This window comes from Mya arenaria, chromosome 3 (assembly GCF_026914265.1).
Source record: "Mya arenaria isolate MELC-2E11 chromosome 3, ASM2691426v1".
Classification (NCBI taxonomy): domain Eukaryota; kingdom Metazoa; phylum Mollusca; class Bivalvia; order Myida; family Myidae; genus Mya; species Mya arenaria.
In genome coordinates this window covers 81,731,753-81,757,634 of record NC_069124.1, presented here as the reverse complement: position 1 = coordinate 81,757,634, position 25,882 = coordinate 81,731,753, and the positions used below count along the sequence as shown (strand labels likewise).

Here is a 25,882-nt window from a genome sequence, read left to right as displayed (position 1 = left end):
AACAATGCATGTATACATGCTTTGAAATAGGATACCATTTTAGGCCGCTAGGCCGCTAGGCCGCTAGGCCGCTAACTTCACGCCGCTAGGCCGCTGAAGTGCTCGATCGATTTTTTGAAAAAAATTTGAAAAACGCTTCAGAGTGATATTATGTGCCTAAAAACAGTAAATACATCATTGTTTTAGAAGAACAGGCATGTTTAATGCTTTGAAATAGCTGACTGCTTTATCGACACTTTTGAAAAAAAAACCTGTTGATAATTGCTAATAGCTTCAAAGTGTTAATTTGTACATAAAAACAGTTAATATATCATTGTTTTAAAAGAAAATGCATGTATACATGGTTTGAAATAGGAAACAATTTTAGGCCGCTAGGCCGCTAGGCCGCCAGGCCGCTAACTTCACGCCGCTAGGCCGCTAGGCCGCTGAAGTGCTCGATCAACTTTTTTGAAAATAAAAATAAAAAAACGCTTTAGAGTGATAATTTGTGAATAAAAACAGTAAATACATTATTGTTTTAGAAGATCAGCCATGTTTAATGCTTTGAAATAGCTGACTGCTCAATCGACTTTTTGAAAAAAAAAATATGTTGATTATCGCTAATAGCTTCAAAGTGTTAATTTGTGCATTCAAACAGTTAATATGTCATTGTTTTAGAAGAAAATGCATGTATTCATGCTTTGAAATAGGATACCATTTTAGGCCGCTAGGCCGCTAGGCCGCCAGGCCGCTAACTTCACGCCGCTAGGCCGCTAGGCCGCTGAAGTGCTCGATCGACTTTTTTGAAAAAAAGTTGAAAAACGCTTCAGAGTGATATTATGTGCATAAAAACAGTAAATACATCATTGTTTTAGAAGAACAGGCATGTTTAATGCTTTGAAATACCTGACTGCTTTATCGACACTTTTGAAAAAAAAACTGTTGATAATTGCTAATAGCTTCAAAGTGTTAATTTGTACATAAAAACAGTTAATATATCATTGTTTTAAAAGAAAATGCATGTATACATGGTTTGAAATAGGAAACAATTTTAGGCCGCTAGGCCGCTAGGCCGCCAGGCCGCTAACTTCACGCCGCTAGGCCGCTAGGCCGCTGAAGTGCTCGATCAACTTTTTTGAAAATAAAAATAAAAAAAAACGCTTTAGAGTGATAATTTGTGCATAAAAACAGTAAATACATTATTGTTTTAGAAGATCAGCCATGTTTAATGCTTTGAAATAGCTGACTGCTCAATCGACTTTTTGAAAAAAAAAATATGTTGATTATCGCTAATAGCTTCAAAGTGTTAATTTGTGCATTCAAACAGTTAATATGTCATTGTTTTAGAAGAAAATGCATGTATTCATGCTTTGAAATAGGATACCATTTTAGGCCGCTAGGCCGCTAGGCCGCCAGGCCGCTAACTTCACGCCGCTAGGCCGCTAGGCCGCTGAAGTGCTCGATCGACTTTTTTGAAAAAAAGTTGAAAAACGCTTCAGAGTGATATTATGTGCATAAAAACAGTAAATACATCATTGTTTTAGAAGAACAGGCATGTTTAATGCTTTGAAATACCTGACTGCTTTATCGACACTTTTGAAAAAAAAAACCTGTTGATAATCGCTAATAGCTTCAAAGTGTTAATTTGTGCATAAAAACAGTTAATATATCATTGTTTAAAAGAAAATGCATGTATTCATGCTTTGAAATAGGATACCATTTTAGGCCGCTAGGCCGCTAGGCCGCCAGGCCGCTAACTTCACGCCGCTAGGCCGCTAGGCCGCTAGGCCGCTGAAGTGCTCGATCAACTTTTTTGAAAAAAACAAAACGCTTTAGAGTGATAATTTGTGCATAAAAACAGCAAATACATCATTGTTTGAGAAGATCAGCCATGTTTAATGCTTTGAAATAGCTGACTGCTCAATCGACTTTTTGAAAAAAAAAATATGTTGATTATCGCTAATAGCTTCAAAGTGTTAATTTGTGCATCCAAACAGTTAATATGTCATTGTTTAAGAAGAAAATGCATGTATACATGGTTTGAAATAGGAAACCATTTTAGGCCGCTAGGCCGCTAGGCCGCTAGGCCGCCAGGCCGCTAACTTCACGCCGCTAGGCCGCTAGGCCGCTAGGCCGCTAGGCCGCTAGGCCGCTGAATTGCTCGATCGACTTTTTTGGAAAAGAATTGAAAAACGCTTCAGAGTGATAATTTGTGCATAAAAACAGTAAATATATCATTGTTTTAGAAGAACAGGCATGTTTAATGCTTTGAAATAGCTGACTACTCAATCGACACTTTTGAAAAAAAACTGTTGATAATCGCTAATAGCTTCAAAGTGTTAATTTGTGCATAAAACAGTTAATATGTCATTGTTTTAGAAGAAAATGCATGTATACATGGTTTGAAATAGGATACCATTTTAGGCCGCTAGGCCGCTAGGCCGCCAGGCCGCCAACTTCACGCCGCTAGGCCGCTAGGCCGCTAGGCCGCTGAAGTGCTATATCGACTTTTTTGAAAAAAAGTTGAAAAACGCTTCAGAGTGATAATTTGTGCATAAAACAGTTAATTTTAAATTGTTTTAGAATAAAAGGTAAAGAAAAATATTCTGAATAGATAACAATTTAAGGCCGCTATGTAACTATATGAATAAAAAACCTTGATTTATCATTGTTTTAAAAAAAACGCATTAACAATTGCTTGGACATAGAAAAAATAATTAGGCCGCCAGGCCGCTAGGCCGCTAGGCCGCCAACTTCACGCCGCTAGGCCGCTAGGCCGCCAGGCCGCTAACTTCACGCCGCTAGGCCGCTAGGCCGCTAACTTCACGCCGCTAGGCCGCTAGGCCGCTAGGCCGCTAACTTCACGTACATATATTTTTGCCGGTTATTATGTCACTTATTAAGTGGAATTCACAAACCATAAATAGTTAACCTGTTAATGTTGTACAGCTAAAATGGATAATAGGTGGCAGTTATGGGCACTTTTAAGCCTGTTTTTAGTCTTATGATATTTATCTTACCGAAAAAGTATCGCGAATATTAACTAGATAGGTAGATAATTATCGTGCAAATTTAGTGGTTAACACGAAACAATCCGCGAACGCTATCAGGTTATCTTACGGCAGTTTTATGCCACCATATGTCATCCCTTCACACACATGTTTTTTCCTCTATAAGCATCCATACAACACAAAGAATGTGTACATGTATAAAAATATTTGAAAATAATCGTTAGTGTCGAACTTATTTATACTACAGCTATGCACACTTTCACTTCAGCTGGTGGTGGTGGAGTGTTTGCAGGGCCTTGGCGCATGTCTGTTGATGTTCCGCGTACTTCCAACCACGGATGTGTTCCGGGGAACCATCGTCACGTTCGCCGTCTGCCAGGTGCCAAGCCTTCTCAATGTGATCGTCCGTGAGCGCCGACCCAACCCCAGCGTCAGCGAGATAGTGGCCATCATCATGAATGTTCTCGCGTTCTTCATTCAGGTGGGCGCCATCCCTTTCTTCATCAACAGCCAGTTTTTCATGACCGGAAATCACACCATGATGGAGGGCGTCAACTCCACCACTTACCAAAATGTGGATATTTCGTTGAACCATGAGCTGCAGTGGGAAATACCAGTTGGGTTGTTGTTATTTTCGGTGGGATACTGGGAAAACTATGTGTCCGGTGACTGGACTATTTTCGGTAAAATTCGAATCCCTTTCAAGCAGTGGCGAAGGATACTGCAGGATTCCCGCGACACGGCCGGTATTTTAGTATATCCCTGGAAAATAGGGCTGATGGTCCTTTTGGCACGACTTCTTACATTGGACACAGACTTCCGTTTGCCGGAGACGCCATCAGTTCCTGAAAACAGCACGGAGACGGTTGACTCGGTGGAGGAACACTTCACGTCATACAGTCTCATGTATCTTCAGCTTGGTTCAGGGATCGCGATAACCTACCTGTCGGGTCTCGCCTGTAAGCTCCACATGCAACGGGTCGCCTTCTCCCTCTCCATCATGCTGGCGCCGCCGGTCACGCTTGCCGTCGTCTACCTGCAGTGTAGTTTCCGGTTCATGCCCGCCCACTGGCACATGGGCGGCTGGTTCTGCCCGTTAGGGACGATCGAAGACCTCATGCTACCGATCATCTGCGCAGGCGCCTTGTGGATTTCGTATGCTATAGTGACGTCACATATCTGGTTACCGCAGAGCGAGAGAATGGCCAAACTGGAAAAGTAAGCTAACTCATACTCGTATTGTTTAAGTTTTATTCTCGGTGTTACTTCCCATTACCCGACATGGAATAGAGCTTCAAAGTTTTAAAGTAACGTTTAGGAAACGGACTATTTTTATATAATTTCAGGCTGTTTATTACACCACATTTCGAAGGTATCTTCTCTGACTTCACATTAACGTTAAGACGTCGCCGTAACGACAAGGAAATCAAGGTCACGGGCTTTGACACGTTCCGTTACGTCGGAGAAGACAGTTTTGAAGATGGTGTATATAATACAAAACCAAACGTGATTCCACAGATCTACGCATGCGCGACAATGTGGCACGAGACCAGACAGGAAATGACACAACTGCTCAAGTCCATGTTCAGGTAAAATTCAAATTTACCAAAATAAAGGAAAACATGTTTTGAATAAAAAAAAGTATCAATACCGCCAAAATGACTTTAAAAGTGTTTATTGCATATTGCTTTATTCACATTTCAGGTTAGACTATGTCCACTGTGCTAGTAGGCTTGCTCAGGAGAAATTCAGAATTAAGGATCCAGATTACTACGACTTCGAGAGTAAGTGCCGTACGCCTTAAAGGCATACTTTCTTTTTTATATTACAGAAAGTTGACTAAAATCGATAAATGAATCATTCATTTATGATAATGTTTGAACGATGTATATATTATTGTAGCTGTGAGCCGATGTTAAAGAAAAGGTGTGATTAAAAATGTCCTTTGTTCCCAACAGTCCACGTCATATTCGACGACGCGTTCGAGCTGAATGATGATGTTGATAAGTTTGTACCGAACCAGTTCGTCAAGAACTTCATGGAGTGCATGGAAGACGCCGCTAGGTGGGTACAGTCAGGGAGATGGCTATATGGGGCGGGGTGATATGCGTGGTTGGGTGGGTACAGCCAGGGGGTGGCTACAAGGGGTGGGGTGATATGCGTGGTTGGGTGGGTACAGCCAGAGAGGTGGCTAGATGGGGTTTGGTGCGGTGGTATGCGTGGTTGGGTGGGTACAGCCAGGGAGGTGGCTAGATGGGGTGGGATGGGGTGGTATGCGTGGTTGGGTGGGTACAGTCAGGGAGATGGTGGGATGGGGTGGTATGCGTTGTTGGGTGGGTACAGTCAGTGAGATGGCTAGATGGGGTGGGATCGGGTGGTATGCGTGGTTGGGTGGGTACAGTCAGGGAGATGGCTAGATGGGGTGGGATCGGGTGATATGCGTGGTTGGGTGGGTACAGCCAGGGAGGTGGCAAGATGGAGTAGGGTGGGGTGGTGTTCGTGGTTGGGTGGGTACAGCCAGGGAGGTGGCTAGATGGAGTAGATTAGGGTAGGGTGCGTGGTTGGGTGTGTACAGCCAGGGAGGTGGCTAGATGTGGTTGGGCGGGGTGGTGTGCGTGGTTGGGTGGGTACAGCCAGGGAGGTGGCTAGATGGGGTGGGATGGGGTGGTATGCGTGGTTGGGTGGGTACAGTCAGGGAGATGGTGGGGTGGGGTGGTATGCGTTGTTGGGTGAGTACAGTCAGTGAGATGGCTAGATGGGGTGGGGTGGTGTCCGTGGTTGGGTGGGTACAGCCAGGGAGGTGGCTAGATGGGGTGGGGTGGTATGCGTGGTTTGGTGGGTACAGTCAGGGAGATGGTGGGATGGGGTGGTATGCGTTGTTGGGTGGGTACAGTCAGGGAGATGGCTAGATGGAGTGGGGTGGTGTGCGTGGTTGGTCGGGTACAGTCAGGGTGATGGCTAGATGGGTTGGGGTGTTGTGCGTGGTTGGGTGGGCACAGTCAGGGAGATGGCTAGATGGGGTGGGTAGGGTGTTTATGCGTGGTTGGGTTGGTACAGTCAGAGAGATGGCTAGATGGAATGGGGTGGGGTGGTATGCGTGGTTGGGTGGGTACAGTCAGGGAGATGGCTAGAGCGGATGGGGTGGTATGCGTGGTTTGATGGGTACAGTCAGGGTGATGGCTATATGGGGAAGGGTGGAGTGGTATGCGTGGTTGGGTTGGTTCAGTCAGGGTGATAGCTAGAGGGGGTGGGGTGGGTAATATGCGTGGTTGGGTTGGTAGGGTTTTAGTGAAGTCGTTACCTGCTTGTACATAATTTGTATTGGGAATATTCGAAGCCTCCTATTTCTGGGAGAAAATCATAATACATTAGCTGTATTAGCTTGATCACGATATTGTTCTTGAATTAGGCCAAGCACATAATAGGAAGATAATGACGGAGTGATTTAACGCTAGAGTTGAATGAGATAGATGTTCAATCCTTTCACAAGTTGAATACCCTTGCGTTCGTTATCATGGGAATTAATTCCCAAGCGTGTAATAAGCATGGCGATTGGTTGTCATTGAATTGTCTTGTCGTTTATTTTGATACATTTTTCTTGAAATGTTAACAGCAAATTATTGTTTAAAAGCGCAACCGGCAAATGGAAATATATTCCCTTTTTCTAGAAATAAATACATCGGCTTTAACTTCCAAACACATCTAATGACACCGAAAATAACAAGATTCTCGTCGTATTCAGTCTGAAAAGAAAACCATTTTTAATGATATATTTTGACTATTGGAAGATAATTATTTTGTTCCAATGTCGTGTATTGGTATGAATTGTCTTCTTTCGAGACGAAACGACGTCGCCATTTCCGCCATTACACAATTTCGCCGGGGTCGTTGAACATCATTAGCTATTATGTTCTCATTAAAGCGATGATCAGATTGTTCAACTATAGATATAAGCATAACACAACCTGACAAAACGTTTTCCAGTCTTTATTTTTCTTATGAACATGTCGTCATTGATTCGATTATGGGCATACTTCTCGTAGTGCCAGTTGTAGTTTTGGTACCAAAGGTCACAACCAGATTGTTATGTACGTGTACAATAAATCAAGAAGACATTAAACTGTTTAAGAACACTTCTTTAGAGTAAGTAAAGTGGAACCCCAGTCATTCAGGCCATGAAGTATTTCATAGTTTAAATAGTATTTGTATACCTATTTGGACTCACCATATAGAAAGCAATTGAACATATATTAATTAATGACATTACGTAAAGCGGGCAAGTCTATAGTCTATACATATCCGAATGTTTGACCCTCAACGTTTTGTTGCCGGCAGGTCGGTTGTAAAAGGTCCGATCATCATCACGCCGCCCACAAAGTATGTGACGCCATACGGCGGCCGCCTAGTATGGACGATGCCCGGCCACACTAAGATGGTTGTCCACGTCAAAGACAAGAACAAGATACGTCACCGGAAGCGATGGTCACAGGTACGTGTGCATGTTGACAACGTGGCGTTATAAACTGATGTTTCAATACACTGCGTGCTTTACATATGACGGGTTTCACAGTCCGTGCTTGACAATAATTTTAAATTGTTTAGAAGTCTGTGTGAACAAAGTTTTACATTGAAATCAAAATGCATTTGTTTAATTCTTAGCAAGCTATACACAATATACATGCTCCCTCAACAACTGCAACCTGTCACCAGCAATTTACGCCAAACTTGATTATTTGAAACATCTATTTCAAGTTATTTAAACGCAACGAATGCAAACATGTGTACTTTAATATGAACAAAACCAAACATTTGAAAATATGCATAATCAATCTCATCGGTAATTGATGAATTAACTTCGAAATGGAGATTTTTTAGTCGTTTTCAAGCCTTCTTGGTTTTCACACATTCGATCATGACAATAACTTCGTCACCAAATCCATTCCATTTTCCCCTTTTTGCAGTGTATGTACATGTATTATCTGCTGGGGTTCCGCCTGTTCGGGGCCCGTGATAGCGACAAGGCGTTCGCGGACGAGTCTGAGCTGGAGAGCCACGTCTCCAAGGCCCGCAACCGGAAGAAGAAGACCAAGAAGGACAACCTCTCCCGACCAATCAAATCCCTCTTCAACAAAATGGACCCGGAAACGTACGAGATGGTAAGTGGCATTGGTTTAATATTTCATAGTTGTAGAATAGCGTTACTTTATAAGGTTTGTTGTGAATAAGTTTAAATGACAAAAGCTATTTGGTTTTGCGTAATAGATATCACACGTATACAAATGAAGTCTGGATTCTTGTTAAAATCAAAGTTAACACACAACTGTGAAAAAAAACGTTTATGAGAAAACGAGTTCAATTTACTGTTAAAACAGTACAAGTAAGTTCTTAGCACTTTTCTGAATATCAAACTATGTGAGTATCAATGGCGTCCATAACACTTCCTACAGTCTGTACAGGGTTTGATATGTAAAGAGCGTTAACATGTACACATCTGTCCTTGTTTTTTTCAGGCTGAGAACACGTTTATTTTGACGCTGGACGGCGACGTTGACTTCCGACCAGAGTCCGTTAAGCTCCTTATTGACCGGATGAAGAAGAACCGAAAAGTGGGCGCCGTCTGTGGTCGTATCCACCCCATCGGCTCAGGTACAACTGCTGGTCGAATAAGGATGTTTTTAAGAAAATATTAATGCTTATACTTACTGCGTTGTAATGTTATTTTATCTAAAGTTACTATTCGTTCTCTAATCCAACTGGGATACAAAATTGACCAAAAATTAACACTGATGATTTATTGAAGTGGAAGTTGTTTGGCGGGTATACCTGTAAGTAACTGTTAAATGATTTTCAACAGAAAATCTAAAAACAAGATCATGTAACTGGATAGGTGGAGCAATTTGAAGATACCATTGCCTTCAGCCTCAATAGCTTTATTAGCTTTCATAATTGAAACTGAGTATGTCAGGGTATGTTAGGCTATGTCAGGGTATGTCGGGGTATGTCAGGGTATGTCAGGGTATGTCGGGTATGTCAGGGTATGCCGTTCAAATGTGATGTGAAACTGAACCACATGAAGTCGTTTTATCACTCTGTTCATGAGACTAACACACTCACTTATATAGTTCAAAAAGTATAAAAACAATACTTATAGTACACATGCTTGTCACACGCGATGAAGGACCTTAAATATCAGGGAAAATCACACATAGGCGATATTGTCTGACAAGGCAATAATTACAAAAAGGAACGAGTGTTCAATGTTTCCCTGGAATCAAGTTTTATACGAGAGACCTTTGTAATCAAATTGCCTCTAATTTATTACCCTTATTTGCATACGATTTGACACTCAAGCACTTCCTATGTGTAAGCTTCATTGAAAAACGTGTCATATGTGTTCGTAAATGTTTTTCAGTAATTCCTTTGCATTATAGAAAACACTGAACTATTAAAGAGCATTTGTATTTTCGGAGGAAGATTAACTAAATCTCTTTATTCAAAACATGTTTATCGGATTTAGCAGAAATCCCTCGTATCCAAAGCTGTCGTTATATTTCCCAACATATTAATGAGGAGATATTTACGAGGCCATCAGCTTATTTCTTCATAATATCTGCACATGAACCCATGTCCATGTTTGTCGATCAGGAAAGTTTTCGCCCGTAGAAAGTCTTGTTCATTATTTAGAAAATTATGATGAAATATCGCAAATAATTGGTAATCTGTATATTCCATTTCATCAGGTCCGATGGTGTGGTACCAGCAGTTTGAATACGCGGTCGGCCATTGGCTGCAGAAAGCCGCCGAACACGTGTTCGGCTGCGTACTCTGCTGTCCCGGATGTTTCTCCCTCTTCCGCGGTTCCGCCCTCATGGACGACAACGTGATGAAGATGTACACCACTAAACCCACCGAGGCCAGGCACTATATACAGTTCGAACAAGGTACCTCGATAAATAAATAATATGTTTATTTTAATAAACAAAAGCAAATAATATCATGTTACATGAATAATCAATACACCATGCTCTTTTGACAAAAGCATAGTGTTTCGTCTGTTGAAGTATTTGCTTGGCTAAAATAGTACGTGAAAGTCACTCTCTGACCTTATCTGCAGGTGAAGATCGATGGTTGTGCACCCTTCTCCTACAACAAGGCCACCGTATCGACTACTGTGCCGGTGCAGATGCTCTCACCTTTGCACCGGAAACGTTCAACGAGTTTTTCAACCAGCGACGTCGCTGGGCTCCCTCGACCTTGGCCAACATGATGGACCTTCTCTCCTCCTGGCACGATACCGTCCGCATCAACGACAACATCTCCCGACCCTATGTGCTCTACCAGTTTATCCTGATGGCATCCACGATCCTGGCTCCCTCCACCATCATCCTGATGATAACTGGCTCGTACCACTCCGTACTCGGCTTTGGGATTTGGGAGTCCTACCTTCTGTCCATCTTGCCAGTTGGTGTATACATTACCATCTGTATGACTATGAAGAGCGACCACCAAATCACAGCCGCGGCAGCGATAAGCGCCATATTCACAGTGGTGATGATGATAGCAACAGTTGGCACTATCATCAGTATTGTGACAGAGAATTTCGGCAGCCCCAATGTTGTGTTTTTAACAGGTCTCGTGTGTGTTTTCACAATTGCCGGCATTTTACACCCGCAAGAGTTCTTCTGCTTGGTCTACGGTCTGTTGTATTTCCTCACAGTACCTTCAACGTTTATTCTGCTGACGGTGTATTACCTGTGTAACCTGAACAACGTGTCCTGGGGTACTCGTGAAACACCGAAGAAACTGACAAAAGAGGAGGAAGAAGAAAAGCTACTACAAGAAGAAGAGAAGAAGAAGAAAAAAGAGAGCAGATCAATCCTGAACAGACTGGGTCTTCACAAGCTCGTGAACGATTCGCGGGAACTCATACAGACAATGATGGGAATCAAAGTGGAGAAAAAGGAGACGTGCACGATGGGAGTGCAGACGGAGGAGACGAAGCCTCCCGCTCCCATACTGAAGGATCGCTCCCTCAAGTGTGAGCGGCAGCAGAGCAAGCCTGTCACGATCGTAGAAGACCTGGTCCCATCGGGCTGGGAGCCCAACCCGGATAGACCGTACTGGACGCACATGGAATATATAGGCAACGGACGGGTGGAGAAACTTGATGAAGATGAGATGGACTTCTGGAGGTTTATCATCAAAAAGTACTTACATCCTCTGGACGAAGACAAGAGTCATAAGGATAAAATTGCTCACGATTTGATTCAGCTGAAGAACAACGTTGTATTTATTTACTTTATGATCAACTTCTTGTGGACAATCATTACCTTACAGCTGCAGACGATGGAGGATAAACTCAAAGACTTCTACATCATCAACAAATATGAGCCGCTATCGCTCATGTTCCTGTCTGTGTTCGCCTTCTGTATCACGCTCCAGTTCATCAGCATGTTCGTTCACCGATGGGGAACCTTTCTCCACCTCATGTCCAGTACCAGGATTGACTGGTTCCAGAACGCTTCCACTGAAGAAGACTTTGTACGCTTTGTAGTGGCTGAGGCACAGCGGCTCCAGCGACTGGAGCCGGCCGCTGATTACGACGAGCTTCCCCCGGACTATGAAGATGATGACGAGGATCTTTCGGGCACCATGACGCCCGGCACTGAAAACCGGTACAATGAGATTCAGCGCATGGACGGATCTATGCAACGGAGGCGCTCAAGCAGGCGTCACGTGTCCAGCAGTGGAGGCGACAATGCCGTTCCTCTTCTCCAACAAATATTTGAGGACAGACTGGAGAATATTCATAGAAAGTGGAAACAAGGTTCGCTTGCTTTCCGAAATAACAGAATCCCTAGTAATATTGAACGTAATGACAGTTATAGATTTTCAAATAAATTTAATGACATGCGTCAACGTATGTATAAACGGAGCTTCAAAAAGACAAGCAATAGCAGTTTGAGCGATGACAGCCGCTTTAATGGAGTTGTAATTGAGACGTTATGAGTCTACACGCAACAGTCATTGTATAATTTCTAGTGCCAGTGCTATGTACATTCTAATATTTATGCATTCATGTGATTTTATATTTAAGTATGTATTAATTTGTGTAATATAGAAGTTTGGCTAAATGTGCATCTATTTTTAGTATGGCCTGGAGCAGTGTAAATGTATTTGCTTATTTCATCTATTGCTGGTTTATCTGGTGTAAGTTTTGTGTTTGTGTGGAAACATTAGGCATTATCTTGTCATGCTTGGGGAATTGTCTATTTTATGGTCGTTGCAATGATTATGGAAGTCGCTGATGAGAATTAGTTGTGTTAAGGTTTGCTGCTTGTAATCATTAGTATTAACGCCACAGACCCAGACACGGTGTTATGATCAAATAATTAATAAAAAATGTAGAGACACGTTTCGAAATAGTTCTTAAATAAGATTCCTGTTTGACATTGTTAACTGTTCTCTTGAGACGTGTATAGAATGGATTTAATATGAACTATTTTCCTTTAAATTTTATATAAATGAGTCTAGTCATCTGATAACTCAAATAAATTGTATCAATATATCACATACGTACATTAGCTATTTTTTCATACCAACAACTAGTCCTTGTGCGAAATATGACTATTTATACCGGTCGGAGCATCTTGTCACAGTAATACCAGGTCAAGCTTGTCGGGTTCCCTTGTGACTGGCTAGCACCGTATAGCACGGGCTCTGAAGTTTAGGATTCATCCTGTAATCATGATTGAGGGCTTTTAACTTCAGAATATTGAACAGTTTTAAAGATTTTTGTTTTTGCTCGAACATTTGCATCAATAACATTAGCAATTATCTTGAAATGATTATAAATGCCTTTGAAAGAATTTTAAAAGTGTTCTAAGCCCCCTTTACCCTGCTTTGGGCATGAATCCCTCATACTCAAGTAGGCCCAGGCTTTTCTTATAAGCTGTTTAACACCTGGCATAGCTTAAGTTTAGAAATGTAACTTGTATTCTTTCTAGCCACGCAGTTATAAATGACGCTAAGCACGTTTGATAATTCTCTTGTATTTCTTGTATTTTTGCGGTTCATGATGATTTTTCAAAAATAATACAATGAAATGACAACAGCTTGAGCGGTGTTGGCGACCAAAAATTCCCCGTCTCTCATTAAAATACTACATATAGCAAGCTAAACAGGTTATCGTAGTTTTGTCCCTAAAACATTCTGTACACTCATTGTGGATATAAACAGCACTCCTGGTTTAGCTACCACAGAGAATGTACATTAGGTTGATTTTATAGGTGGCCGAAGCAATAGGCGGTTGGCTATTTTTACCAGCCACACACTAGAAGTTCTCCCGCAATAACTTGTTAATATTTCAAACGACTTATTGTTCCTTGATACTAAGTACAGGTCACTGTTAATTTTGGGGTATTTATGGAAATTGACGTTCAGCCATAGCACAGCTGACCGAACTTTGATAATGTATATTTTTGCTGATTTACGGAAAATGGACGTCCTTTGCAAACGTTTTTTCTTTGCTTCTACAAATGAAATGTTTGCGCATAGGAAACCGAAGCAAAGCGAAACAAAAGAAAAAGAAGAATATATTACATATACACGTACATGGAAAAGTGAGTCTACCGATACCAGTTTGAACAGGAAAAATGTTTACCTCTACAAAAGACACAAAGAATGTCAATTAATGTTTTCAAATCTTAAAATTCCGCATGCGTTTTTCCTCCATGAAGCTGGTTTAGTTAAATGCATGTAATGAAGAATATGTGTTTTGTGCCTGGAATCAATGGTGTATGGGTAGATGTACCCTGTCGAATACTCGGTTGCCGGACCCAATTTCAAGCCTTCTTTGATTAAGAAAATTAAGTTCAATTCACCCCCAAACCACTGGCCATTTCGGAAAATTAGTAAATGGTTTACCAAACACACACATAAATTATAGACATTTTGGGAAATAATTTCAATTGGTTACCTAACAATGTTTCATAATAATATAAACGATTACACTTCTGATAATCAGCGACCATGTATTATCATTGCCTGACATATTGCTGACGTTTCAAGATGATATTGTTATATCATAAGAGCATAACTGAGCATTGGTAAACTTAAAAGGTAACCTAGAAAACTAAAACTTACATGATTTGAAGAAAAAAAAGGTCAATGAAAGCTTATATTTGCGAATGAAACATTACATGACGGATGAACATCTCCTCAAACCTATCATTCAGTCTAGCAAAAGTTTTAATTGGCAGTTATGATTGAAGGTTATTGAAATATTTGAGATTCTAACAGATCCACGTTTCTCGCTTATGTACACAACGAACTGTGCTATTTTTCAAGACGTTTAAACGAAAAAAATATTTAAGACCATTATGAATATTAATAAAAAAATTGTGTTCTGTGTTCTAAGGAGAGGAAATTTAACAATTAGCAAACTGATTGAAAGTTGGAGTCGGTTTAGATAAAACTGCGCAGGTGTATCGGCAAACTAGAGATTGATAATTCTTGTTATAAAATTAGAGAAATTCAAACAAAATTCTGCTTGGTACAAAAAGATGATCTCAATAAATTTGCTAAATAATCAAAATACTGCATGGCATTTTCGATACTACGATTGGGTAATGTTTTATATACATCTTCAAATATGTTGCACTTTGAAAACAGAACAATATATTTGTATATATACGTGAAGTTTCTTAGCAACAATACGTTGGTCATATTGTAGTACGGTCTATGTTCATCATCGTAGTTGACGTTTATAAATATAAAAAGAAAAAAAAAATGTTACTCAAAATCGAATGCATGAGCTATTAATTAATTTGTAACTTCATATGAAACCGCCAGATACTTTTAAGGTACTCGCTTATGTTTTTGTAAAACCCGTAAAATTTTGTATGTCAAAATAAAGAGTGGCAACTCATTAGGAGTGTAAATAGCTAAATGCTCAAATATCGTCTTTGAAGAACACAATTTTCATTAGCGTTAACATCAAGTATACCAGTGTTACACAGATTATATCACACACTGAGTGAGTCTTACCCGAGTGTTACGCAGATTATATCACACACTGAGTGAGTCTTACCCGAGTGTTACGCAGATTATATCACACACTGAGTGAGTCTTACCCGAGTGTTACGCAGATTATATCACACACTGAGTGAGTCTTACTCGAGTGTTACGCAGATTATATCACACACTGAGTGAGTCTTACCCGAGTGTTACGCAGATTATATCACACACTGAGTGAGTCTTACCCGAGTGTTACGCAGATTATATCACACACTGAGTGAGTCTTACCCGAGTGTTACGCAGATTATATCACACACTGAGTGAGTCTTACCCGAGTGTTACACAGATTATATCACACACTGAGTGAGTCTTACCCGAGTGTTACACAGATTATATCACACACTGAGTGAGTCTTACGCAGTTCCGTGTTATTCAAAATGATGCAACAATGATGAATAACAACGTATTGGAAATAACTGTTGAATGATATTCATTAATTAAACTTTCTACTTATTTATCATTTGCCTGTAGGCCAAGAGGGTGTATTTGACGTTTATAACTTTAAAGCACAGTGATTTGTGACTAAAAACGAATGGGCCTGTTTTACAGTACCTATACTTGTGTCTTTCAGGCGGAAAACAGCTGGTTACGTTCGATTGAGGCCGCAGTCTGCCAGTGTCCTTATCGCGTTCACCCCATCGACTAAGGTGCTACCAACTGCACAAGGACTGATGAGACTATTTCAAAATGTTTTAGGCTTACTCTTACAGTGTAGAAATGATTTTATGTCTGGTTGCCTGTGTATTATGTCTGGTTGCCTGTGTATCATGTCTGGTCGCTTGTGTATTATGTCTGGTTGCCTGTGTATCATGTCTGGTCGCCTGTGTATTGTCTGGTCGCCTGTGTATGTTTGGTCAACTGTGTATCATGTCAGGTCCCCTGTCTATGTTTCCTCGCGTGGTGATCATTCAGACATGTGTATCTCCATTTTAATCAATCATACAGAAATATTTCCTTCTCTTTATCGAGGGCCGTCTTATCCTTTGGTGAATTTCAAATATGGGCAGATGCATTTAACAACAAAAACATTGGTGTGAAAATTGTATGACCCTTTTTTTGTAGGCTTGAGATGGCGTGACCGTTCCCAAGTTTTCACTTTTGTCCTTCACATAAGTTATCTAAGTCAAACTCACTTGTGATTTTATATCGGGTTCTCGCTAATATTTTAGGACTTAAAATAAGTTTTCCCGATAATGCATCTGAAATCACTTAATATCACTATTATATACTTTGATATCGAATTTGAAAAAAAAAACATTTATAGTATAATACAAATTTTGGTTTAAGTTTAAGCGAACCCAAGCTGGTAGAGTCAAGATTTTTTTAGAAAAGCGACGCCTAAACCTTAGGCCACTAGGACTTTAACAATAGTTTGACCTCTTAACAATACATTGATAACATCACGTGATAATGGCATGCATACAATTACGCGACAACGATATATTTAAGTACCAACTGGCGTTGTTAACGCTAATGAAAAGTGTGTTCTTCAAAGACGATATTTGAGCATTTAGCTATTTACACTCCTAATGAGTTGCCACTCTATATTTTGACATACATACACAGGCGACCTGACATGACATACATTTGACCAAACAAACACAGGCGACCAGACATGACACACAGTTGACCAAACATACACAGGCGACCAGACATGACACACAGTTGACCAAACATACACAGGCGACCAGACATGACACACAGGCGACCAGACATAATACACAGGCGACCAGACATGATACACAGGCGACCAGTCATACACAGGCGACCAGACATACACAGGCGACCAGACATACACAGGCGACCAGACATAATACACAGGCGACCAGACATACACAGGCGACCAGAAATAATACACAGGCGACCAGACATAATACACAGGCGACCAGACATGATACACAGGCGACCAGACATAAACAGGGGACCAGACATAATACACAGGCGACCAGACATAATACACAGGCGACCAGACATAAACAGGCGACCAGACATAATACACAGGCGACCAGACATAATACACAGGCGACCAGACATGATACACAGGCGACCAGACATACACAGGCGACCAGAAATAATACACAGGCGACCAGACATAATGCACAGGCGACCAGACATAATACACAGGCGACCAGACATGATACACAGGCGACCAGACATACACAGGCGACCAGGCATACACAGGCGACTAGACATACACAGGCGACCTGACATGACACACAGTTGACCAAACAAACACAGGGGACCAGACATACACAGGCGACCAGACATAATACACAGGCGACCAGACATAATACAAAGGCGACCAGACTTACACAGGCGACCAGACATAAACAGGCGACCAGACATAATACACAGGCGACCAGACATAATGCACAGGTGACCAGACATGATACACAGTTGACCAGACATACACAGGCGACCAGACATACACAGGCGACCAGACATACACAGGCAACCTGACATGACACACAGTTGACCAAACATACACAGGGGACCAGACATACAAAGTTGACCAGACATACGCAGACGACCAGACATACACAGGCTACCAGACATGACACACAGTTGACCAAACATACATAGGCGATCACACATGGCACACAGTTGACCAAACATACACAGGCGACCAGACATGACACACATTTGACCACACATACACAGGCGACCAGACATACACAGGCGACCAGACATAATACACAGGCGACCAGGCATAATACAAAGGCGACCAGAACTACACAGGCGACCAGACATAAACAGGGACCAGAAATAATACACAGGCGACCAGACATAATACACAGGCGACCAGACATGATACACAGGCGACCAGACATACACAGGCGACCAGACATACACAGGCGACCAGACATACACAATCGACCTGACATGACACACAGTTGACCAAACATACACAGGCGACCAGACATACACAGGCGACCAAACATACACAGGCGACCAGACATTACACACATTTGACCAAACATACACAGGCGACCAGACATGACACACAGTTGACCAAACATACACAGGCGACCAAACATGATACACAGTTGACCGGACATTCAACCAGACATAAACAGGTAACCGGACATGCACAGGCGTCCAGACATGATACACAGTTGACAAAACATACACAGGATACCAGACATAAACCACAAGCGACCAGACATACTGGACATGTACAGGCGTTCAGACCTATTAAACAGTTGATAATACATACATAGGCTACCAGACATAAAACACAAATGACCAGACATGACTGAACAAACATAGACGACCAGACATGATACAAAGTTGATTAAACACGATACACAAACGTTAGAAACACAAAAAACGACCAGACATTATTCACAGCCACCAGACATAACACACAACCAACCAGATATAATACACAGCCGTTCAGACATAATAAAAGAAGGCCGACAAGATCGTATACACATCCGACCAGACGTAACACACAGCCGACCAGATATTATACACAGGCGACCAGATATAATACACAGACACCAGATATAATACACAGGCGACCAGACATAATATGTAGCCGACCAGACAAAATACACAGCCGACCAAATATAATACACAGGTGACTAGATATAATACAAAGCCGACAAAATATAATACAAGGCCGACAAGAACTTATACACAGCCGACCAGACGTAGCACACAGCCGACCAGATATTATACACAGACGACCAGACATAATACACAGCTGACCAGACATAATACGAAGCCGACCAGACATAAAACACAACCGACCAGGCATCATCCACAGGCAAGCAGTTGACCAGACATTCACAGGTGACCAGGCATACTTAGGCGATCAGACACACTGGCGACCATTTTAATTATAATTAAATTGATGTTAGATAAAATATACATTTTGAAATGGTTAACTGCATTAGATTAAAAACAAAGCAAAAAACAAACAATGCGTAAATGGAGATATATGGCGGTGTCTTTGACCAAAACCACGGTCCCCTTTTGTGTCATTACACATTTTCACCGGTGCATTGAACATCGTTAACTCCATTTGTTCTCCATAAAGCGATTATCAGGGTTTTTATTCTTTATTATTCAAATTTATGATACAAAAATATGTTGTGTAGAAAATCATTAATATGTACATTTCTTGAAGAAAATGATAATTGATTAGATGGAAACTAGTTTTAGCTTTACGTTAACTAAAGAAAGGCATATACTCATTGGATAACTAGAAATATGAAAAATGTAGAACATAGTTTATCATAGTTTGTTCTGTGTTTATATATATATATATATATATATATATATATATATAAAATCGTTAATTATGACAAAGGATTTGGGCAGGTGATGATTAAGATTGATTAAGATTAGAACGAACTATTTTCATGCTGCTTCATTTTATCATTTATCAAGGCAATTTCTATCTCTATATTATGTCGAATGATCATGTATTTCCTGTACTGAGGAAATTAAGGCGTTGTTTTTCATTACTTTTAACCAAAGACAGTCCCAGGGTTTCTATTAATACCTTTAGAGAAAAACACTACAATTGACCAAAGTAACGACGCATTCACTTTAAGTTCTTTCTATTCCCATTATTCATTTGATTCGATTAAAGGAACTTATGCACACAGAAAAAAAGTATAATACGTCATCCAGGCTAAAACGGTAAATAACTGAACCATGACCAAGCCCACGTCTAGTCTCAGGCTCAGGAAAGCACTTGTATGTTTGTTATGGTAAAGTAAAAATACAAGATGACACGATACAAATATATTTTTTCAAATCTTCCTAGCCTTCCAGAATAACGAAGCCAAACAGACAGAAAAAAATCAATATAAAAACATTTTAAATTCCCTGTTCTATTATAGTGAAAGTCTCATAGTATATAAGTTCCGGTCAATAATTTACATTTACAATTATTGATAAGTATTTAATTAACAGTATTCCCTTCGCGGAACAAACGTCAATATACAACTACTTTTCGATTTTACCGATTAGTATGGCTGATCGATGCTCGAAAATTACATGACACCATAAGCGGGTGCTTCCCGTGGACAATACCCGGTCACACAAAGCTGTTTGTACACATCAAAGACAAGAACATGACACGCCGCCGAAGTGAAGGTCAAAGGTTTGCATGTGCGTTAACAAAGTTGCGTGATGAAATCACTGTTATAGAAACATTCTAAACGTCATTCTCGGTCCCACGATATGGCCGACAGCATGCGTGTGAGCTGGACGATAATTAAATTAGTCTAGATGTCCGCGAGAACATCGTTCAACATGCAAAGTTAAATCCAACGCGAATCGCGTCTGCGAATACTATACACGAAACTGGTTAAACAATTGCAATTTGTCATCAGAAATTTGCGCCGGATTTAGATATGGAAAACATTTATTTTAAGTTTACTGAAATCTTCGTTATACGTAAATGATACTTTTTTCCTGAAGTAATTTACGCACACCATATGCAAGCAGTGATTGTTAGAGACGGAAAACAAACATTTCCAATGTAAATCATTGAACAATCTACATAATCAGTCTCACCAGAAATTGATACATGCCCCACATGATTCCCAGGATGCAACGCGATTAGAGATTAGTATAATTGAGACACGGAACCTTCAAATGCCGGCGGGCTGTCGCTCATTGGGGATTACTTGGGAAGCATATATATATATATATATATGATGTACATGTATTGTATTTTCATATCGTATGATATCTAATCAAAGCAACGAAAAACCTTTAGAAACGATTGAAATGGGGCATGCATTGTAACACTAAATACATGGGGATGGGGGATTACGACGATTGAAGTGACATTTACAAAAACAAAATGACACAAGACGCCATAAAGATATAAATATGTTTGTTTCTTCGCCCAGTGTGGGTACAAGCGCTGTCGGCACATTTTTCACTTTTATTATGTGCTCTTCACCCATTCCCATAGTTCAAATAAAATTTGCAACTCTCACATATTTGCCCGCAGATAGTCTTTCAGCGCCTCGCACTTTGATTAAGATTGCAATACATTAGGTATGTTATGGAACTCACATCAAGCCCTAGTGTTACACAGATTAAATCACACACTGAGTGAGTCTTACGCAGTTCCGTGTTATTCAAAATAATACAACAATGATGAATAACAACGTATTGGAAATAACTGTTGAATGTTGTTCGAAAATTAAACTTTCTAGTTATTTATCATTTGCCTTTAGGCAAAGAGGATGTATATGAAGTTAATAAATCTAAAGCAGTGTTTTGTGACTAATAATGAATGAGCATGTTGTACAGTACCTATACTTGTGTCTTTCAGGCGGAAACCAGCTGGTTGCGTTCACTTGAGACCGGATTCTGCCATTGTCCTTATCGCGTCCACCAATCGGCTAAGGTGCGGTCAACTGCACAAGGACTGATGACCCTATTTCAAAAAGTTTTAGGCTTACTCTTACAGTGTATAAATGGTTTTATTTGTCTCCCCTTCGGTATTGATCTATTTTTTTTAATTTGTCTCAACTGGTATACACATGTCAAATTGGAAAGCGATTTCTCTTGAATACATAGCGATAATAATTGTTGTTGGAAATTGTTTGCCGACCATAACTTAAAAAAATGTGTCAAACACATATCTTTTATCTCTTAGGAAAACAAAAATATAATATCGCTTCATCAACTTGTATGTCCGTGGAATAATGGTCATGAGACCCACAACCTAATATAATTCAAACAGGATATGTTTGTCAATGAGTTTATTTGCAGTCAACGCACACATGGGTATTCTTTTCTGACATGGCATTACATGCATAAAAAAGTCTGTTCAATGTTTCCGTGGAATGTTTGTTATCGAATAAGATATGATTTATTTCCCTGATTTGCATACGTTTATACGACTAGCGCTTCTGTTGTAGTTGAACGTGTAACAAATCTCTTTAACGAATGAAAATGACATAATTTAGATGCGAAAAGCCATATCAATACCACCTACATTCACAAATATTTTCTAGTCATAATGTTTTTTTCGCAGGAAGATCAAATCAATTTTTATATTATCGTTCGAGAATGATTAAGGTCTTAATCTTGTATTACAGTAAAATTGTGCATTGCTTGGAGTCGAATAAGGAAATAAAACTACTTGGATTTTGAGTTGTAATGGAATATATCTACTAGTATTTATCTTTAATATGAACATAAATGCACTTAATAAGCAATATTGAAATTGACCTAGTTTCCGGTGTCGGCCATCTTGGAAGGCAAGTGCACGCGAATATATTATCTTATAAGAAAAAGCCAAAAAAACAACAACTGTTACAGTAAATGGTGCGCCTCTTGATTGTAGTGGGATAGTTCTATTTTGGGATGGATTCGATGATGTAGAAAAATAGCGGTATCATGATGACTGTTTTTCACGGTCAAGACCCGTACAAGACTGTTCTGTGGTGTACTGATACAAAGCTTCTGCCAAGCGTCACGTTCATTGCCATTATCAATTAACTGGTATTAACCCCTTGTCCTTACACAACGTCCTCGGCACCCAAGCGTACATTATCATATAGGTTATGAATACGCTGGGGTGCCGAGAAAGTTAGAAAAGGGAATAGATGAGATGCCACAAGGGTATTGATTCTTACAACCAGTTCGTGTCAGACTTTGTTAGTGAGGTTGATTGCTGTGTAATCAACGACAAATGTGTTGTGGCTGTTATGGTTCTTTTTTCGATCTTAAGAGTTAGGTTTCATGACTTGTTCGAGTTTCAATACAATTTCGCATTATGTTCGCTTTAAGTGACATGGGATATCCCTAAGACGGTTAAGAGGAAGGAATGATACCATTTTGATATTTGATTTTGGTAGGACGTATTGAATCGAGACGTTTTACACATATAACTCAATTCAGACTTTTATCCTTAATAACAAAATTTGGCCATTAAAGTTATGACGGTTGAGCACATACTCATTAGACTGTCAGATAATCCATGCTTTTTAACGGTGATTGCAGTCTTCTCCATTCACAATCAAAGCGCTGAAAGCGCTGCAAGACTGTCGGTGATGTAACTAAAGCAAGCAAACACTACTGCAAAGTTTTTTTTTCAAATGAAACGTGATCTAATGATTTCATGCAATGACGAACACTCTTTAAGGTAGATGAAGAAAGATAAATGTGATTATAATAAGCACAAATATATTGGCCCTACTTAATCATGTATCCAATGGCCTACAATATTAGATTCTTAATTCAAGTTTCCTAAGTTTGAACTGCTTTAAATTAGTTAAATGCATATTCATTATGTTAAAATTGCTTCAATTTATGACGTCACTTATAACAGTTTCAGCAAGCATGTACATTCCTTCATTCCATTAGGGTCCGTTGAAGCCAATGTCTTTAAAATGCAAATACAATACAACTATACCCAAGATTCAAGGGACATACTAAAAACATAACTTTAAATGATGCTCTTTAAAGCCTAAAAATGCCTTCCAGAACTTCTATCAACAGAGTCCACATATCTACAAAATTTGTGTACGAGTTACTTTCTTTGATATAAAAGTGAAAACAAATCTGCATGGTGCTGTGGCATCATACCATGAAAAAAACTAATATCTTTAAATTTGTTTTCTAGTTGTTTTTTATTATAAAAGTGTTAATAAATCTGCATGGTGCTGTAGAAAAAAAAAAACAAACTAATGGCTTAAATTTCAAACCTGCAGCATTAATTAACACCATGTTGTCAAGAATATCTGGACAATTGAATGAAATCTGCATGGACCGAAATGACAGCTGGTTTTTCATTGACAAAAGATGCCTTTGAGGCAGTTTTAAGATTATGCTATTTAAAGTATGAGGGTAGTTGGTACAGTTTTCAATCGTATTCAGATGATGGCTGATATTTGCTGATAAACATGTATCCTCTTAGCAGCAGGGAATGAGTAAATGACATAGTTTTAATGACCATTACTGGAGTTGTGACCTTTACCTCCAAATCCAAAGGGGTTATCTGCTGGTCACCCCAAACTTAAATTTCAAGTTTGAAGGCCATGGGTGCAGACTTTGTAGAGTTGTCACACAGGTAATCTTTTTGCGTTCAATGTCTCTGTGACAAATCAATAGGGCTCACCTACTGGTCAGGCCCAACCCCAAAGTCAAGTTGTTAAAGGGCCATGGATGCAGGCTTTGTCCAGTCATTATTAGTACAACCTTAAAGCAATCAGGGTCACTGTGACCTTGACTTTTGACCCAATACACCTTCCTGTTCAAGGTCACTGTGACCTTTGACCATATTACCCATAAAATCAAAAGGGGTCATCTACTGGTTAAACCAAACTTGCATGTCAAGTTTGACAATAGGTCTAGGAATTGTAGAGTTATCACCCGGAAAAGCTTTGGTCTACTGTCAGACAGACGGACGTAGCGGCCAACATGTGCAAAGCAATATACTCCTCTTCTTTGAAGGGGGCATAATAAATTGAAATTGATTAAACATTTTTGTTTATTATGTTAATTAACTTACACTACATACATCAAGTACCATTTTTATATTTTCGAATGCTCAATTGGGCATGTACATGGGTTTTGATCTGACTATTAACATGAAACTACATAGTGATGTTCCCTCCTATCAATTCTAAATTTAAGTAACCATGAGAAAAAAGCATATTTTCACTGCATCATGAATAAATATGTCAAACAAAATAAATGTCAAGTTATTCAAGATCAATTTAACACTGTTCTTTTGATGATTTCTGTGCATTCCTGACTGCAGGTTTTTCCCATTTTCCCACACAGTTAATTCATATTGGCCTTACAAGGTCAGATCTTGAGTTGGGTCTTCATTGATGGACACTATCTCTTTATCTCCACAGAAAACACACTGAATTGCTCCCTATGACAAACTAAGTGCTGGTGTAAGGCCAGGGAATGGTGCTGCTCCAACCAATAGCGCAATTCTTCCTACAGGTGGATCAGCTCCTCAATATGGTTTCTGTCATGGCAGTAATAACAGTATGTTACATGCCCTTTTCTACTTTCCAGAGAATGAATCTTCCAATCTAAATTTCAAATTTAAGAACAAATTTATACATATGCACATGTAATGTTGTTAAAAACAAACCATTTAGACGTCACAAAACTATAGGATTTTAGGTGAGAATTAAGCCAAATCAAATCATTTAGTCATTTAAAGCTGCACTTTCACAAATTAACTATTTTTACAACTTTTGTATTTTTTGTCTTTGAATGACCTATTTTTTGCGTAAATATCTGCAAATCAGTTATATAAGACTACTGACAAAATATTAGATTGTAGACTTCCATATTTCAGGTCGAAAACTAAGGTTTTATGTCTTAAAGGGTTACTAACGGTTTAAGAAAAATGCATAAAACATTTTGAACTTAAATATACACATTTTCTGACTAATTTATTGTCAGCAATCTTATATGAATGGTTAACATGCATTTTCACATAAATTGGTCTTTTTTGACTGAATTAATAAGAAAGCAGCGATCCACTTTTTCCAGTTGTCTGTTATGACCAGTGTTCAGAAACTCGCATAAAAAATCATTACAAGACCAAGAAATAAAAAAAAGAGTTGGTAAAACAGACAATCTGTGAGAGTGCCGCTTAAACATTTAAAGTGATATGCATCCTCAGCCAACTGCAGACCTATTCACATCCTGGCTACACAACCAGTACATTCATCAGCTTTACTGATTCAAACCAGGCACATTCATATTGGTAGACTAGCATTTTACCATTCTGTGCTGGCCACTTAAGTTCTCATTTGAACTAGAATTCAAAATGTATATACCTTTGTTCATTTTTTTGCCAA

General features: G+C 39.7%; 1 protein-coding gene across 5 annotated transcripts in view; it reads left to right on the top strand.

The window, feature by feature from the left end:
- Window positions 1-12,561, top strand: part of LOC128227643 (uncharacterized) — a 57,137-nt gene extending 44,576 nt beyond the window's left edge. For all 5 annotated transcript variants that reach the window (XM_052938365.1, XM_052938370.1, XM_052938369.1 and 2 more), the window contains 9 exons: window positions 3,259-4,208; window positions 4,337-4,579; window positions 4,695-4,774; window positions 4,949-5,054; window positions 7,326-7,479; window positions 7,952-8,146; window positions 8,501-8,636; window positions 9,731-9,931; window positions 10,105-12,561. In XM_052938365.1, the coding sequence (XP_052794325.1) occupies window positions 3,259-4,208; window positions 4,337-4,579; window positions 4,695-4,774; window positions 4,949-5,054; window positions 7,326-7,479; window positions 7,952-8,146; window positions 8,501-8,636; window positions 9,731-9,931; window positions 10,105-11,999 (3,960 nt within the window). In that variant the 3' untranslated portion in view covers window positions 12,000-12,561. The remainder of the gene's footprint in view (window positions 1-3,258; window positions 4,209-4,336; window positions 4,580-4,694; window positions 4,775-4,948; window positions 5,055-7,325; window positions 7,480-7,951; window positions 8,147-8,500; window positions 8,637-9,730; window positions 9,932-10,104) is intronic.
- Window positions 12,562-25,882: the final 13,321 nt, after the last annotated feature.